This window comes from Girardinichthys multiradiatus, chromosome 9 (genome assembly GCF_021462225.1).
Source record: "Girardinichthys multiradiatus isolate DD_20200921_A chromosome 9, DD_fGirMul_XY1, whole genome shotgun sequence".
Lineage (NCBI taxonomy): Eukaryota > Metazoa > Chordata > Actinopteri > Cyprinodontiformes > Goodeidae > Girardinichthys > Girardinichthys multiradiatus.
This window is the reverse complement of record NC_061802.1, coordinates 43,294,347-43,311,721: the sequence shown is the minus strand read 5'-3', so window position 1 is coordinate 43,311,721 and position 17,375 is coordinate 43,294,347. Positions and strand designations below refer to the sequence as shown.

General features: G+C 39.3%; 2 protein-coding genes across 5 annotated transcripts in view; one reads left to right on the top strand and one right to left on the bottom strand.

The window, feature by feature from the left end:
• Positions 1 to 2,949: 2,949 nt before the first annotated feature.
• LOC124874156 (60S ribosomal protein L5) lies at positions 2,950 to 8,805 on the bottom strand. The gene is made up of 8 exons (XM_047375396.1): positions 8,711 to 8,805; positions 8,167 to 8,236; positions 7,972 to 8,087; positions 7,758 to 7,892; positions 7,374 to 7,576; positions 4,936 to 5,113; positions 3,328 to 3,416; positions 2,950 to 3,110 (listed from the first exon to the last, which is right to left on the bottom strand). The coding sequence occupies exons 1-8, from the start codon at positions 8,711 to 8,713 to the stop codon at positions 3,011 to 3,013; spliced, it is 894 nt and encodes a 297-aa protein (XP_047231352.1). The 5' UTR covers positions 8,714 to 8,805; the 3' UTR covers positions 2,950 to 3,010.
• Positions 8,806 to 14,453: 5,648 nt separating this feature from the next.
• Positions 14,454 to 17,375, top strand: part of evi5b (ecotropic viral integration site 5b) — a 45,654-nt gene continuing 42,732 nt past the window's right edge. For 2 of the 4 annotated variants that reach the window (XM_047375066.1, XM_047375063.1), the window contains exon 1: positions 16,936 to 17,173. The gene's annotated coding sequence lies outside the window, so the exon portion shown is untranslated. Of the gene's footprint in view, positions 14,594 to 16,935; positions 17,174 to 17,375 lie in introns of those variants that run through there. The other 2 variants (XM_047375065.1, XM_047375067.1) reach the window with 2 other exon arrangements.

Here is a 17,375-nt window from a genome sequence, read left to right as displayed (position 1 = left end):
ACAGCTGGCATTGATGTGCCATCCTGGATGAGCTGCACTACCTGAGCCACTTGTGTGGGTTGTAGAGTCCGTCTCATGCTACCACAAGTGTGAAAGCACCACCAACATTCAAAAAGGACCAAAACATCAGCCAGAAAGCATAGGTACTGAGAAGTGGTCTGTGGTCCCCACTTGCAGAACCACTCATTTATTATCGCCAAAGATTTCCCCCTGTTGTTTATTCCATTTGAACAACATCATGTGAAATTGATTATCAATCAGTGTTGCTTCCTAAGTGGACAGTTTGATTTCACAGAAGTTTGATTTACTTGGAGTTATATTGAGTTGTTTAAGTGTTCTCTTAATTTTTTTTAGTACTGTACATTCATTACACACAGAGCGACATACACCTACTAGCCATTTCATTGGTTACATCACCCCAAAAATCTTCTATTGGATTGCGATCTGGTGACTGTTGAGGCATTGGAGTACAGTGAACTCATTGTCATGTTCCAGAAACCAATTTGAGATGTTTGGGTCTTTGTGATATGGTGCAGTATCTGCTGCAAGTATCCACCAGAAGATGAGCCCTCAGTGATTGTAAAAGGATGGACACAGTCAGCAACAACAGTCAGGTAGACTGTGGTGTTTAAACAATGATTATTTGGTACTAAGAGGTCTAAAGTATCACAAGAAAGCATTTCCCACACCATTATACCACCGCAAGGCTGAACCATTGATCCAATGCAGAGCGGATCCATGCTTTATGTTATGTATTTATGTTAACAAAGAGGCCAATGACTATCTTTTAACGATTTCATTGTTTTAATTTTGATGATTATGGTTTACAGCTGCAGAAACCCCAAAATGTAGGTTCACAGAAAATTAATAGATTACGTCAGACCAATAAAAAAAAAATGTATTACAGAAATGTGGGCCAACTGAAAAGTATGTTCATGTAATGTACAGTATCTGAACTCAATACTTGACCAGGCCTCCTTTTGCATGAATCAGTGCTGCGTGGCATGGAGGTAATCGGCCTGTGGCACTGCTAAGGTGTTAAGGAAGCCCAGGTTGCTTTTTTTGGCTTTCAGTCTGTCTGGTGTCTCATCTTCCTCTAGATCATTCATCTATTTTCTGTGTGGTGTAGATCAGGCCAGTTTGCCAGTACCATGGTCAAAGCAGGTGCTGTGGAGTGTAGGCAGGAGCCACGTCCTGCTGGAAATACAGGTACATCTCAGTTTTATTGAGATGTACTTCGTTAGAATATTGCATAAAGGTGCAACATTTTTCAGCAGTCATCTCATTTATAGAATCATTACACAGTGATTTATTCCAAGCTTTTGTTTCTTGTAATTTTGAAAAAGTTCATTACTGGACACTCATGGTGTCACACCCTAATCAGCTAATCAACTCAACATACATGCAAAGGTTTCCTGAGCCTTTAAATAGTCTCTCAGTTTGGGTCAGCAGGCGACACAATCATGAGGATCAACACCCTTCTCAAGGAGGGTAAGCCACAAAAGGTTATTGCTGAAGAAGCTGGTTGTTCACAGAGTTCTGTATCCAAGCATATCAACAGAAAATTTAATGGAAGGAAGAAGTGTGGTAGGAAAAGGTGCAACAGGGAGAACAGCAAACTTGAGAGGATTGTCAATTGAAATCCATTCAAAAATTTGATGGAGCTTCTCATCAAGTGGACTGAGGCTGGAGTTGGTGTATCAAGAGCCACCACACACAGACGAACACTAGACATGGGCTACAAATGTCGCATTACTCTTGTCAAGCCACTCCTGAACCACAGCCAACGTCAGAAGGGTCTTACCTGGGCTAATGAGCAAAGGAACTTGACTGTTGCTCAATTGTCCAAAGTTCTGTTTCCAGATGAAAGAAAATTCTGCATTTCATTTTGAAATCAAGGTCCCAGTGTCTGGAGACCACTGCCAGGACTATCGCAACTCCCCCAGAGAAGAGCTTCAGTGAAGCCCCAGGGAGCTGCAGCGATGAGCCCACAGGCCCCGCCAGCAGCCGTCTATGCCGGAACAGATCCAGCCATGGACCCAGAGACCGGAGACCCCGGGGCACATCATCCCCCAAGCAGAGGCCCGACAGAGCCAGGAGGCCCAGGGCCCTGGCAAACAGCCACCGCGAGTGAGGCAGCACACTCCAAAGGACCCAGTCCCAGACACAGCTTCTGTGACCTTGGACCTAATAACTCTGAAATAACACCAGCACAAGTCATCACCAACTGGAAACTTCACACTGGGCCTTAAGCAGCTTGGATTTTGTACCCCTCCAGTCTTCGACCTTCATTTCCAACTAAAATGCAAAATTGATTGTCTTCCTAAAAGAGGACTGTGGACAATTCGACTGTTGTTCAGTGGTCCACTCATTTTTTCCCTTCTCAACCCAAATAAGATGGATCTGGTTCTGGAGTAACTTAAGAAAACTAACAGTTTTCATATGTAGCCACCAGAACTGCTGACCTGCATGTCTGCAGTAGCCCGAATTCACAGCACAACTGAAAACTAGGGGTTAGGGTTAACCCTTAACAAGTTGGCTCATACTTTTACCTAAATGAAATCTACATTGGGGAGAACAAGTATTTGATACACTGCTGATTTTGCAGGTTTTCCCACTTGCAAAACAAGCAGGTGCAGTTAATACAGGTAATGAGTGGAGAACAGGAGGGCTCTTAAAGACGAACTAACAGGCCTGTGAGTTGGGATTCTTACTGGTTGTTAGGTGATCAAATACTTATGTCAGGCACTAAAATGCAAATTTAATTACTTAAAAATCACAGAATGTGATCATCTGGATTTTTGTTTCAGATTCCGTCACTGAGTTGAAGAGTATCGATGTTAAAAAATGAAGACTTCTACATGCTTTGGAAGTGGGAAAACCTGCAAAATCTGCAATGTCTCATCTAGTTGTTCTCCCCACTGTATGTGAAAAAGCACACAGGAGCACTGACGTCTTTCCATATTTATTACAACAAATTTCTGTATTTGGAACGCAGCAGACTGATGCTTCAATCTGCTTCCTCCTGATCCTGAGCCCGGAGGAAGCTGGCCTTCTTCTGGGCCACGCGGTCTTTCCTCTGAGCCAGAGAGAGCTTGGCACGATTCCACCTTTGACCCAGGAAAAAAAAAAAGCATTAACACTTGCTCTTTTGTTAGTGTCGGGCATTAAAAGAAAACTTGTACTGCAAGTCTCTACAAAGTAACCACATTTTCTCTGATAGTAGTTTGGAGCTAGATCTGGTAAGTCTTTAGACATCTTTCTGCCAGAGATCTTAGAAAAAAACCTGCAACAAACAAAACACAATCAACACAAAGCACTTCTTACCTCTTCTTCTTGACCTCCTTGGGAGGCTTCTTTTCATGAACCGGGTTCTCACGAATAGTAGCATGAGCCTTTTTGTACATTTCCTCAATCTGAAAGAAACATTAGCAGAAAGTCAGATCCCACAATTCCTGCAGGGCATTCTTATGATTTCTATTGCATAGAAAATACATTCAGCTTTTCCTGCTCAAGTTATCCAGGGTACCAACATTCTCAGCACCAAATGCAACTGAGCTCCTAAAAGCCAGATTTCCATTCAACTCTTACATTTTCTGCCATTTTATAAGCAAGCTTTCCGATCAGTTCAAAATCAACCAATTTTCACTGGACCGGTGCTGATTGGCTGCCAAATACTGAATAACCTGAATTTTCCTATTTAATAAAAGGGTCAGAACCTAGAATTCCCAATACTTCTGGCCTCTAAACACATCAACCAACAGAATGTTTCTTGACATACTTTTCTGACTTTAAAAAAAGACCAGATAAATGTTCTGGATATGCTTTGATGGAAATTTGATGATAACCCTGTAACTCCTAATGTTCTGTTGGATTCAGAACCAATTCCTCAATCAAAAACCTGCATTACTTTTACATGTTGGTCCTTAGAATAAAAAAATCTGAATCAGTAAGTCAGACAAAGAAAATCAGCCAGGAAAAGCCTGATTGGTGCGTCTCTAACCTCAACACTAAAGATTTTCCAGTATCCAATAAAAATCTGAATAGTGCCCTGAATGTTTATAAGGACGCACTATTATGGGCCTCTTTCATTAGCTAATTTGTAACCATTTCTATGATTATTTATCAATCACCGCCATTAAATGACAGATCTCTGGGTGAATCTTAAGAACTCTTTGAGAAAGGAAGAAAATCTGGTCTCTGGCCTTCCACTATTCTCAAGAGCTAAACAGATTGCTTTGCAGTATTTAACTCTGTTGCACCTTACATAGAAAGGTTACGGACGGCAGCTGTTTAGTGTACAGACTAGTCAAGGAGCTGCAAGCAGTAACCCTTCTAAGCTGGGCTAAAACTAGTTTCAACACTTTAACCCTTTCATTGGCCAGAACGTCTGGCTTCCATAATAGCCACTTATTTGCAATCAAAGAAACTTAAACATCAAAACCCAAAAAAAAAAAAAAAAAAATACTCAGCTTGATTTCCAGGCTGTAAACGATGAAAGATCTAAACTGACTTGCAAAAATGGATCCATGAAGTTACAAGCCATTTATGCCAGAAGATAGTATGAAGAACTGGTGAAAATCTCCAAACCTGCAGTGAGTACACTCTGCAATGTTAGGGGTTACCTAAGAGATACCTGCACTGTCATGCCATTCATCTTCTCATTTGGGTAAAAATTTAGCCCCAACATATAATCAGATCTGATTTTTCCAAAATCTACTGCAAAAAATAAATAAAATGCCCAACTTCAAGTCTTATCACTTAGTGGGGCACCAAGACTTAGTAGCTTGTGATCTATGGTATAGAAAGCTGGAACTAAAGTCTAATAGATCTCTAATCTTTATAACCATTCCTTTCCTGCATAAACGTCCTGGATTGATGTAAAAACAACCCAAAGCAAATTAGCAAAGTAGAGAATCCACGAGGACAACTTGCCGAATCTGGGGTGACTCCATTCTTGATGAAGCGGGAGAACTGCCTCTTGTAGGCTTCCTCATCCTCCTCAATCAGGTAGCTCATGTATTCAGACACGTTCAGGCCCATGATGTGCTTGCGGTGGACCTCAGCGTTGAACTCCTTGCTCTCTGCATCATACCCAGGGAAGCGCTTGGTGCTGGAAGAGGGTGGGAAATAAACATTTCAACCAGCTTCTGTATTTAAAAACCACACACAACCTCATACCAGCGTTTAGTTCGGGTTCAGCTCTTCATGACGTAATAACCAAACATGTTACATCACCCTCCTTGAGCGAACCGATGATGGAAAGGGAGGAATAAAAGAAAAGATTTGAGTGGGACAATTTCTGCTGGTTGCACACTAATACTTGTAATACTTTACAGTGTTTATAAGACATGATGTTTCATCGGTGTTTGTGTGCATGAAATGCCACTTAGGACAGTGTTTATTGTCATCATTATCGTTAACAAAAACAAGCAGGAAACTGGAATGCTGTAACTCGGACACGACGTAACTCTGACTTCCCAGGTTAATGGAACGCACCATCATAGAAGGCCAAAACTTTGCATTTAGTGTCACCCTTTATGTAAGAACTGTCATATAAGAAGCTGATTGGGGAATTTAACTGCAGAGAACAGTCTGAGACTTAGTTAAATACTTTTATCCCTGAAGAAGCACAAATAATGGCATAAATTAGTCAACCTGAAATGAAGGCCAAATATATCACTTAGATATGCAGAGTGTGATAGCCTGATGCTTGAAACCTGGTTTCTAATTAAAGATTGCATCCAAACAGTCCTTTGCAACCATGATACTGCAAACACTGACTGTAATTTGACTTATTGTGCAGCTCTATAAAAACCAAAGCAATCAGTGAGCTGAACTACTTGTGATGTGACAAAGAGGAAAATGTATTCTGGGGCTGCAGCTACCCAATATATTAGTATTCAGGTAGGGCTGAAACAATTAATAGGATTAATCGATTATTGAAATAATCATCAACTTATTTAGTAATAAAATAATCGTTAACTGGAGTATACAGACTAAAACATGCAATTTGCTGACAGAACCCACTCAGAACAGTAATCAGGCCAAAATTTTACAAAAATATATTATTTTTACATTCAGGATGAAAGATCTTCTATGTCTGTAAATATGCTTCACAAGTGGCGTAGCTTTAGCTTCATCTGGTTCAAATTCTGTACAATATTTGCCATCGTCAGATTAATCCATTAGCAAAACAAGCCTTAGTTGCAGCCCTACATTAAAATTAAAATTACTCGATTTCCGACTGCCGCACACAGGAAAACGAGCTCTGACTAGGATTAAAACCTGACATCTGAAAACATCTTATGACAATATAGTGGTTGAACTCTGATGGATGACTAAAAGGTTTGTAAGACAACCTTTAACCACACAGATGCTGCAGAACGTCTACTCCATTTGAAGTTGAAATGTATTTAGAGTTAAACTCAATGATCAACAAACTTAGTCATCACAGAACAAAAAATGCTAAAATATGTTGTAACTTTTATCAATTACAATCTTTTAAAAATGCTTCGCGGATGGAGTAACCCCGTCTTCGTATCCGTGGAGACGCTTAAAGTTTTGGTCTGTGGTTCCTGTATTATCTCCACTAGAGTGTACTTTATCCATGTTTTTAATGCAAACTCTGGACAACACTGATATTCAAAATGGGTGGCTGGGTGTAAATGTTGTGTTTGCAAAAAAAAAAAAAAAAACCAAAAAAACATTGAATTCCTGCCACGTGTTACTGAAGTTACTGAAATAAAATGCTGGCGATATTCAACCAGCAAATGATGTTTAGCGTTCTCCCACCCAGAAGCTCGCGACCAGGGCCGTTTCCTAGCTAGATTTCTGTCTGATTTGGATCTGGTTCCAGCAGTGGAAACGGGGGAGAACAACCACCCCAGAAAACTACCCAGGTTCCTTAGAAGGTTCCTGCAGTGGAAATGCAACTAATTGTAAACAAATATTATAATAATAAAGCCTGTAATTTGATCAGATATTGCCATTTTTATCCTATAGACCGTGGAACAAGGAATAAATTCTGGAAACAACGTTTCTCATCATTCTTACGCCAAAGTTATTTGAATTTAGAAAAGCCACTATCGTACTTTTGCCCACTTTTTAAGACTGTGGAACCCTGTAGACTAAGCATTAAAATAAACAATAAAATAAAAAAAATCCTTAAAATATAATCTTGGAACTGTGGAATCTTTAATTGTGAAAACAGGAAGGGCTTTTTATATAGCTGCAGTGACATTACAACCACCTTAAAGTTGATTCTATTTGAAAACTGCCACAAATAGGTGACAAATTACTCTGCACTGGTTACCAACGTTACTGTGATGTCATCACACCTAAACCTGTGGGCAAGATGTCGAACAGCTTACCTGTGTGGGATGGACAGGCCTCCATCCACAGCCCCCTTCAGAGCACCAAACACCTTGTTGCCTGTGGTGGTTCTAGCTAGCCCAGCATCCAAGTAGCAGGTGAAAGCTCCTGGCTGACCATCAATGCTCTCCACGTTGAACTCATCCCCCGTCACCTCCACCTGGCCCTCATACACCTTATCCAGGCCAAACTTGTTCAGAAGCTGGGAAATAAACAGTTTTATTGTGAATACACCATACTGCTCAGCCCTTTTTGTTTTTATGCAAGAGGCAAATCTGATATATTGTAACCCAATTTAGACAAATATTCTTAATTAAGGTTTTCAAATGTTGTTAAATTGACCATAAGACTCATTGTACATGAGGAAAAAAACCTATACGCACTCTGCGGGCCAGCAGCAGACCAGTGCTGTAGGCTGCTGCGTAGTTCGTCAAGCCCACGGTAACCCCGTACTTTGGCAGTTCGTGCGAGTAAGCGGCACACACGATCATGTCTCCCTCGATCTTGGCATAGGCGATCTGCAATCACAACATGGTAAACACATTTTGCGGGAATACTAATCTATTTTTAGATGAAAGCAGGATCCCAGGTGCTCACCTGACAGATGATGTCCCTGTTGGTGAAACGGACAATCATGCGATACTTTGGTGTGTTGTACTTGTTCTTATCTTGGATGACCAGGCGCTTGCGAGCAAAGAAGTCAGTCTTTCCCTCTGGATATAAGAAAATGAGCTCAGACACAGAATGACAGTTGTGATCATGCTTGTTTGGGCCTGTTAGGGGTGTTTTTACCTCTCCTCCTCCTGAATTTGACCTGGTACCTCTTAAAGTAGGCCTTGTTCTTCACCACCTTAACAAAACCCTGCAAGCAGAGGCAATCGGTTAGCATGTTAAAAGGGTGACAGAATGTGACAGGGTGCAGGATCAATGTGTCTACATTAACACAATTGTCTGTCAGAAAGCAGCATTACGCCATGCTAACATCGCCAAGCCTGAGTAGCCACTGCACAGAAACCATAGTAGCTAAGCTAACACGTCGGCTAAGGGGCACTAATAAACTGGATTGGTTCTGAAATCAGGGTGGCAGAAACCTGAAAGAGTAACACAGTTATAACTCAAGAAGAGTCCGCAGAAAGGCAACTCCTAAACAACAGGAAGCAGCTACTGCGGAGAGGAACGGGTAGGCCACGTTTAAGCAACACCGGTTAGGCATTAGCTGGACTAAATCCATCTTCATCTGGACACTATAAATATGTTTTCAACCATCTGAAAGCAGAAGACAACGCATGGACGTATAGGGAATGCATGTAGACTCATATGAGGCCAAACTACAAACCATTTTGCAGTCTTTAAGTCTCCTTATGAAGGAGCCCGGAGCCAAAGACAGGGGCTGGACTCCGCTGCACTGGAAAAAGAAAGATTGTCGTGCGCATGCTCGCTAAATACTGCGTCACGGGCCTAGAACGCAGAAAAGCCATTCTGTGGTGGATTCACAACTCTGCCCCCTATCGAGCCGGAGCGATAACTTCACAACAATTTGAGGGGGTTAGATCTTATTTGTTTGAACCTTTTCTGCAAAATACTTGTTTTTTAATGTATAGGCCACTATTTACACACAAGTTATGTATTACCACAAGTTTAGACATATAAGGTTTTGTTTTGTTATTTTTGAAAAAAAGTGGAACTTTCAACATGTTTTTTTTAAATCAGAGCTAAAACAAGACTTAATGCCAAAATCAATCACATTCTTGTTTAGTTTGGTGAGGTATCGAGCAGTGTTTAAATGATTGCTCTACCTCATCAGTGGGCCATCAGGTTCTACAGAAGGTTGCTTTTGATCAAGACAGCCTAATCAAATACAGATCTATATCCAATCCCCCTTTTTTATGGAGTTAAATTTGTCTCAATATTATTCAATCAAACAAAAAACTAATCTCAATAAAAAAAAAACTAATCTCGATCAAAAAAATAATATTCTATCAAAAAAAACTAATCTCAATCAAAAAAAAAAACTAATCTCAATCAAAAAAAAACTAATCTCGATCAAAAAAATAATATTCTATCAAAAAAAACTAATCTCAATCAAAAAGAAAACTAATCTCAATCAAAAAAAAAAAACTAATCTTAATCAAAAAAAAAACTAATTTCAATCAAAAAAAAACTAATCTCAATCAAAAAAAACTAATCTCAATCAAAAAAAAAACTAATCTCAATCAAAAAAAAAACTAATCTCAATAAAAAAAAAAAACTAATCTCAATCAAAAAATATTAAGTTGTGATCAAAACTTTCAGAGTTTTTTCTCACAAAGAGAAAAAAGTTATTTGCAAAACATAAACTTTTATTTGCGCAGGTCAAAAATCTTTGGTTACGAGTCTCGCTTTTTTGGTTTTAATGCTCTCTGTTTTTGGTTGAACTCAACGAATTTTGAGTTCTGGAAACATGAACATCCTGGGCGGGGCCTAAAGACGAACGATGTAAGACGTTTCCCTATTGGTTAGCGCTGACTAAAGCAGCAGACTCTGATCCCCCGCATCTCTGAACTTCTGCTCCAACTGCAGGGCTTGCGGCGTCGCTTCAGTGAGGAGACATCAACTCTACAGAAGAAAACTGCGGTCAAGTGAGCCGACAGTCAGAAATACGCGGTCACGCCAGCCGACACCAGCTTTCTCTTAAAGATTAGCGTCACGCATACAAGGTTCATTACGGTAATGGAGCACAAAGGACGCCGATCCTGGCAACGGTTGAATAAATAAGAGGAAAACAGAAAAGTAACCTACAGAACATTTATATTAATTACATTTTTACAACTTTCACATTCATGTTTTATGTAAAAGAATAAATATTTTATATTTTACTGTACAGTTTTGGAGAAATATCTTGTCAAAATACCTCAAAATGCTCAACCATTATATGCATTTGTCCCACTTTCAGGAATTTATTTCTCCAAAACCATGAGAGGTGACAACACAATCTCTTCAATTATATTAGAGAGTTATCTATATTATAACCAGAATTAGTATTTCATAATTTTACTGTAGGTTTCTGGAGAAATACACAACTACCCCAACAAACGCTTCTTTTTGGTGAGGTCGATGAGGTCCTGTGGGAAGTGGTCTGGACAGGTTAAAGTTCAAGAGCATCCAGATCTCCTCTGACCTCTCCTGGACTGGAAACGCCCCTCGCCTGTTGAAGAAGGTACAACAACAGCTCTTCTTCATCTCCTCAGCTGCTTACAGATATCTACAGGGCCATGGTGGAAAGCACTCTGTGTCTCAGCATGACAGTGTGGTGTGGGAACTGCACAGGAGAGGAAGTATCACGGGTTGTGAGGACAACACACAAGATTATGGGATGCCGTCTGTCATGGAGTCATGGACTCTGTTTTATACTACACTTGGGGTAGTTGTGTATTTCTCCAAACCTTTACAGTAAAATTATGAAATACTAATTCTGGTTATAATATAGATGACCCTCTAATATAATCTGAAGAGATTGTGTTGTCACCTCTCATGGTTTTGGAGAAATAAATTCCTGAAAGTGGGACAAATGCATATAATGGTTGAGCATTTTGAGGTATTTTGACAAGATATTTCTCCAAAACTGTACAGTAAAATATAAAATATTTATTCTTTTACATAAAACATGAATGTGAAAGTTGTAAAAATGTAATTAATATAAATGTTCTGTAGGTTACCTTTCTGTTTTCCTCTTATTTTCTCAACCGTTGCCAGGATCGGGTCCTTTCTGCTCCATTACCGTAATGCACCTTGTATGCGTGACGCTAATCTTTAAGAGAGAGCTGGTGTCGGCTGGCGTGACCGCGTATTTCTGACTGTCGGCTCACTTGACCGCAGTTTTCTTCTGTAGAGTTGATGTCTCCTCACTGAAGCGACGCTGCAAGCCCTGCAGTTCGAGCAGAAGTTCAGAGATGCGGGGGATCAGAGTCTGCTGCTTTAGTCAGCGCTAACCAATAGGGAAACGTCTTACATCGTTCGTCTTTAGGCCCCGCCCAGGATGTTCATGTTTCCAGAACTCAAAATTCGTTGAGTTCAACCAAAAACAGAGAGCGTCAAAACCAAAAAAGCGAGACTTGTAACCAAAGATTTTTGACCTGCGCAAATAAAAGTTTATGTTTTGCAAATAACTTTTTTCTCTTTGTGAGAAAAAACTCTGAAAGTTTTGATCACAACTTAATATTTTTTGATTGAGATTAGTTTTTTGTTTGATTGAATAATATTGAGACAAATTTTACTCCATACTTTTTTATATAATTTTTTGTGAAATTTAGTTGCTAGACAACTCTGTTAACATTTACGCAGTAATGATCAGTTCAAAGAGTTTCAGCCAAGTTTCAGAGCCCATCATAACATTAAAACAGCCCTGCTGATGGTCAGTAATGAGATTATCATAGCCTTACATAATGGGCATGTCTATAGCTGTTCTGTTAGATCCCAGTAATGAATTTGATGTTGATACAATATTGTCTTACAGAGCTTAATCGTGCTGCAGGGATCAAGGAAACAGGACTAGGCTGGTTTAGATTTCTCTGAAAGATTTCAGTTCATTCCTGTGGTTGATCAATCTTCCTCTTGCACCAGAGTTTCTTATGGAGTACCACACTGTTTGGTGCCTGGCCCTGTTCTCTTGTATATAATGTTTAATCGCATACATACACTGTGTAAAAAGACAAATAACCAATTTTTTCCTCCATGTATGATGTTATTAAGTCAAAACTGTTTCTGTTTTAGTTCAATTAAGATCACCAAAATAAGAATTTTATATATCTTCAAATTCTCAAATGTACATACATTTGAGTATTTGGTAGAATTGTGGTTTAAACTGGGTCAAAGGTTTTGGCAATCCTTCCACAAGCTTCTAACAATAGTTTGCTGGAATTTCAGCCCATTCCTCCTGACAGGACTGCTGCAACTGAGTCAGGTTTGCCGGCTGCAGTGCTCACACACACACCTTTCCAAGTTTGCTCACAAATTTTCAATGGAAATGTGATCGAGGCTTTGTGATGGCCACTTCAAACCTTCGATTTTGTTGACCACCTTGTCACCAATTTGGCAGTATGCTCAGGATCATTGTCTATTTGGAAGACCCATTTGTACCAAAGCATTAACTTCCTGGCTAATGTTGTTTTTATGTTTCCACATATTTTTTTTTACTCATGATGCCATCTTTTTTGTGAAGTTTATCTGTCCCTTTTTGAAGAACAAAAAAAAAATTCTCTACAAAAGTCTTTCTCTTACTATTCTGACATGTATATTCAGCAAATAGAAATCATTATTATAACTGATAACTGACCTACAATATGGATGTTTAGTCTTATTTAGTGTGTAGTGTCCTTATTTTCAACTTCTTTTATCTGTATAAAACAATCTCCTTTTTTATCGGTATTAGGGTCCACAACCAAGCATTTATATATAAGGATATGAAATATATTTGGCAGAACTGTAAAGACTAAAGTCTTTATCCATACATTTTTGATAATAGCTCAAGTTCAGTCACACTGGATGGAAGATGGTGGAGCACCAGGTGGAAGTGGAAGTACCGGCAGTTGTTTTTACTCTGGATGGAGGTTCACGCCAAGAAAAAATGACCTGCTCCAAAATCAACGTCTCCAAGCACAACTAAAGCTGCCCACATGAACAAGCGAAAATCTTTCTGAATGAAAATCTTTCTGGTGAGATGTTACAAATCCTGAGCTACTTGGTCACAACAATGAGAAGAGACTTTTAAACTGTGTATCTTCCATCAAGCATGACAGTTGCACCATCATGCTGAGGTTCCATTTTGCTGCCAGTGGTACTGGTGGATGTTTAAAAGTGGGTAACGATGGAGAAATGCCTGCAAATTCTTACAATTCACTTTGAGTCAACAGTAAGATGGAAACAGTTAGGTCTTCAAAAAGGACAATGATCCCAAAACACACTAAAACAGGTGCTGAGATTAAAAGCAGGCTAACAGTAAACTCCTGGAGTGACCATGACCTCAACCTATTGAAAGTGTGTGGACTATGCATACAAGCTGGAAGCAATTTGGATGAACTCCACTATTTTCTAATAACAGTTGATATCCTGAATAATGCCACAGGTTTACTGATAGCCACAAGAAAACATGTTTTTTCACATTTTACCAAGTGGTATTGAACCAAATGTTAGTGGGAGTGTATATATATATCTTGGCCTTTATGTACTTATTAGAGAAAATCACAAAACAATTGTGAATCACAAAAAATGACATTGAAGCTGTACCTTGCATTATCATTACAGCCTTAAAATGGCTTAAATAAATCATTAAAAAGCCGAAATAATGACTAGTGTATGTAAGCTTCTGACCAACACTGTACTTTATGTATCCGATCTCAGGGCAAACTGATTTAATCTAAAACAAGAAGAAAGATATAAAAAGGTTTCAGCTGAGTTGATTGAGCAATGTTTCTGAATGGGGATCATGTTCCATTATATCAGCATTTTGTTATGGTTGTGGCAGCAGACAATGTAGTGAACTGCAAATTCAACCTGCTTTTTGGCTTCATATTACTCACGAGAACTAAATGTCAAGAACTATGAGATCACGAAGCAAATCTGCATTAGAAAGTGTTTAGGTCCTCTCGTTTGTATGTTGTTTCCTCTTTTTTACTCAGCGTTGGTTTATTCTTTTATTTTTCTGTGTTTATGTTTATGTAACATTATCATTGACGGGCCGTGATGAGACGTGATAGGTACAATGACGTGTCAGATTTACGGGGCTGCGTTCGGTCATGATGAGCCCACAACGTCAGCTCCTTCTATGAACAGAGGAGTGTCCAAGCAGCCAACAAAAGACATGCGTCACTGCTTGCTCTCACGTAAAACCTGAAAAGTAGGTTTGAGGACTGTTCGGTATGTGAATCGAGACAGTCGCACAGACAGATTTTTACCTTTATCCCCACCAGGTTCCTTCACCCTGAGTTTCTGTTCACATTGTTGGACATTGGTGAGGTTGTTGTGAGGACACTTTAAGTCAGTTTGATTAGAAATGATTTTCATTAAAAATGTTCCCACATTGAATTAGCTTTAAAGGGTTCTTTTAAGGAGCTATTCATTTTTTCTGCACCAATATAGGGCAATTGCTGCTTTTAAAATGAAGACAGGATGTTTTCAATGAAGAACGAAAAGATCTCTCTCGCTGCTCCAACAGAAGTATTTTCCTCTGAGTAATGTACTTCAGGTAAGATATTACATTACATGACATTACAATGTATCATTCTGAACGATTTAATAACACAGTTACAAACCGAGATGGTATTTAATCATAAACCTACTAAAATAAAGCAGCTTAAGTTGGGTTTTGTGTAAATGTATTTTAATTGCAAGGATTTTATAGAGCACCATTCATACACAAGGCAATCCAAAGGGATTTACGGGGCATCGGAGGAAAGACAGAAAGAAAACAACAAAACATAAGCATAAAGCCATAAAAATGGATATTAAAGGCATACAAGAAATAAATATTTTGTTCTGTTCATTAGTCAGATTCTTTGATCCGTTCTATTGTGTTTCCTTAACATATTTAGATTTTACTCTCTAGAATAAATAGAACCAGATCAGTTCATTAATTTATTAAAGATTTGTTTTGAAAAAAAAACAAAAAACGATTACATTGTCGTTTTTAGCAAACATAACATATTTCATTCACTAAAAATATGTCTAGGGTCTATAAAAAGGACTTGATGAGATAGTAGTTTTACATTATTTACAGTTAAATAACTTTACCACATCTAATTGAATAAATTCTGTAAATTTGGGCCACATTTTGGGAAAGTATTAAGTATTTTGCCACCTCTGACATGTTTTCTTCCCATCAACTCTACAACTCAGATGAGGCTCCCTGTCCCAGCTGAGGAACACAATCCCCTGAGCATAATACTGCCATCACCATTTTCATTGTGGGGTTGTTGTGCTCATGGTGATGTGTGCAGTGTTAGTTTGGTTAGTGTCAGGCTTTTCCACACATAGTATGTTTCCCATAGGCCAACATGTTCCAGTTTGGTCTTACCTGTCCGGGGCACCTTCTCCCACATGTTCACTGTGTCCCCTACATTACTTGCAGTGAAATGCAGATGGGACGGACTTCTTAAGGCTTTCTGTCAACAATGGCTTTCTTCTTGCCATTCCTTTACAAAAGCTACATTTGTAGAACCTGAGCAGTTGATCTCTACAGGTCCTCCAGAATTACCATGGGACTCTTGGCTGCTTCTCAGATAAGTGCTATCCTTGTCCAGTCAGTCAGTTTACATGGACTGCTTTAATAGCATAAAATCACAATAATATACACTGGAGACTGAGGTTGTAATGTGAACCACGGAAAGGTTCACAGTGTAGATGTGTTTGTGTGGAAGCGTGCAAACTGTGATATAGGTGCCTGCTTGTGTCAGCAATCATTTATCTTGGAAAACAAATTGAGCTTATTTAAAAATAGCATAGCATAACAATACTCATCAGTAGTTATTGCTGTGGGCTAATCTTCATCAATAACGTCTCAACGTGGCACAGAGTGGCCTGACAGCATTCATTCTTAGATGCCCTTTGAGTCATCCACAGTGCATATTGTTTTTAATGGATCATAAGAGGGTTAACAATGTAAACAACAGTTAAGACTTCCGATCTGCATTTGGCTGCCTTGGTTTTGTATAGAAACTTTCAAATTAGCAGTTGTATAAGAAAGTTGGAAAGGTGGAGCTGTGTGATCTCACAGGTGAAGGCCCTAGTTTCAGATCTTGGCTAAAGCCTTTGTGTGTTGGGTTTAGAAGTTGTCCATCATTCATGAATTTTTTCCAGGTACTCCATTTTCCTCTCACAGTCCAAAAACATTCATGTCAAACTGATTAATTACCATAAATTGCTCCTTGGAGCGTCTGTGACATTTTTGGAGCTTTCTGTTCAGCCTGCATTCTGCTTTTTACCCAGTTACTGTTAAGATAGACTCTTGGCCCCCTGTGACCCTAAACAGACCAAAGTGGGTAAGGGAAACAGAACTTTGTTCTAAAGGGTGCAACTTGTTTAGCTGAAAAATGACAAAGCATTCAAAATTTTTATTTCTCACTTTAATTTGCCAACAGCAAAGTTTGATAAGCCTTCGTGAGTTGTGTTGGTGCTGTTGTGGTTCACCCACAAGAAAACATTAAAGCCTTACAAACTATAGTGAAATGTGTATCAGAGTTGTAACAGATATGAAACATCAGTTATTGTGATTGAATGCAAAATTTTAAATATGTGCCCTAACTTTATTTGGCCCATTTCAGGTAGAATTACCTATTCTCTTCTTGTAACTGATCCAGGCTTATATTTTAACCACCATTTAATCACCAGTGATATCCCTTAAACAAAATGTGGTTTTGTGTTTTATTATAGAACTTTGTATTTTCTCTTTATGACTGGATGACAACACAACGCATTAAGCCTCTATATTGCAGTTACTTTCTTAGACCACTTGGAGGCAGTATTACTCCAGGTTGGCGCATGCTCTGTTACGATGTAAACAGTTGAGGCCGTGTCTGTGGGCCGGTGCTTTGCAGACATTTGTGTACACGTATTACGGCTGCATGGGCTGGACCGAGGAGTCAATGGGAGCAGGCTAACTTAATGCAGGCTAGCTTTTCAAGAAGAAACCTAGCTGCACTGGCTTGTCTTATTTTGATGTGGGTACATGAAGGGCTTCTGAGCGGGACTTTTTCTCTGACTACGGAGCTTTTTCCTCGTGCATGGGAAACAGGAGACATTTGCTGCTGCTGGCTGAAAACGCTTCAAGGTAAAGGATGTTCTTGCATTTTTCGGGCTCGGTCTAATTACTGGAGTTGACTCCCAGTCACAAATGGACTCAAAGTTTATCCTATTGTTTGTTGGAGTGAATGTTGTGACATTGCACTCAAGCAATATATATTGTTTTTACTTAACTCTAACACTCGGTTTGTCACAGTATTACTTCGAACTGCAGCTTATCAGTGGTGTCG

Coding starts and splice junctions, on each gene's coding strand:
- LOC124874156 (XM_047375396.1), bottom strand. Junction 3,417..4,935: donor ATGGAGTCACCCCAGATTCG/GCAAGTTGTCCT, acceptor TGTTTCTTTCAG/ATTGAGGAAATGTACAAAAA. Junction 3,111..3,327: donor AAGGAGGTCAAGAAGAAGAG/GTAAGAAGTGCT, acceptor CCTGGGTCAAAG/GTGGAATCGTGCCAAGCTCT.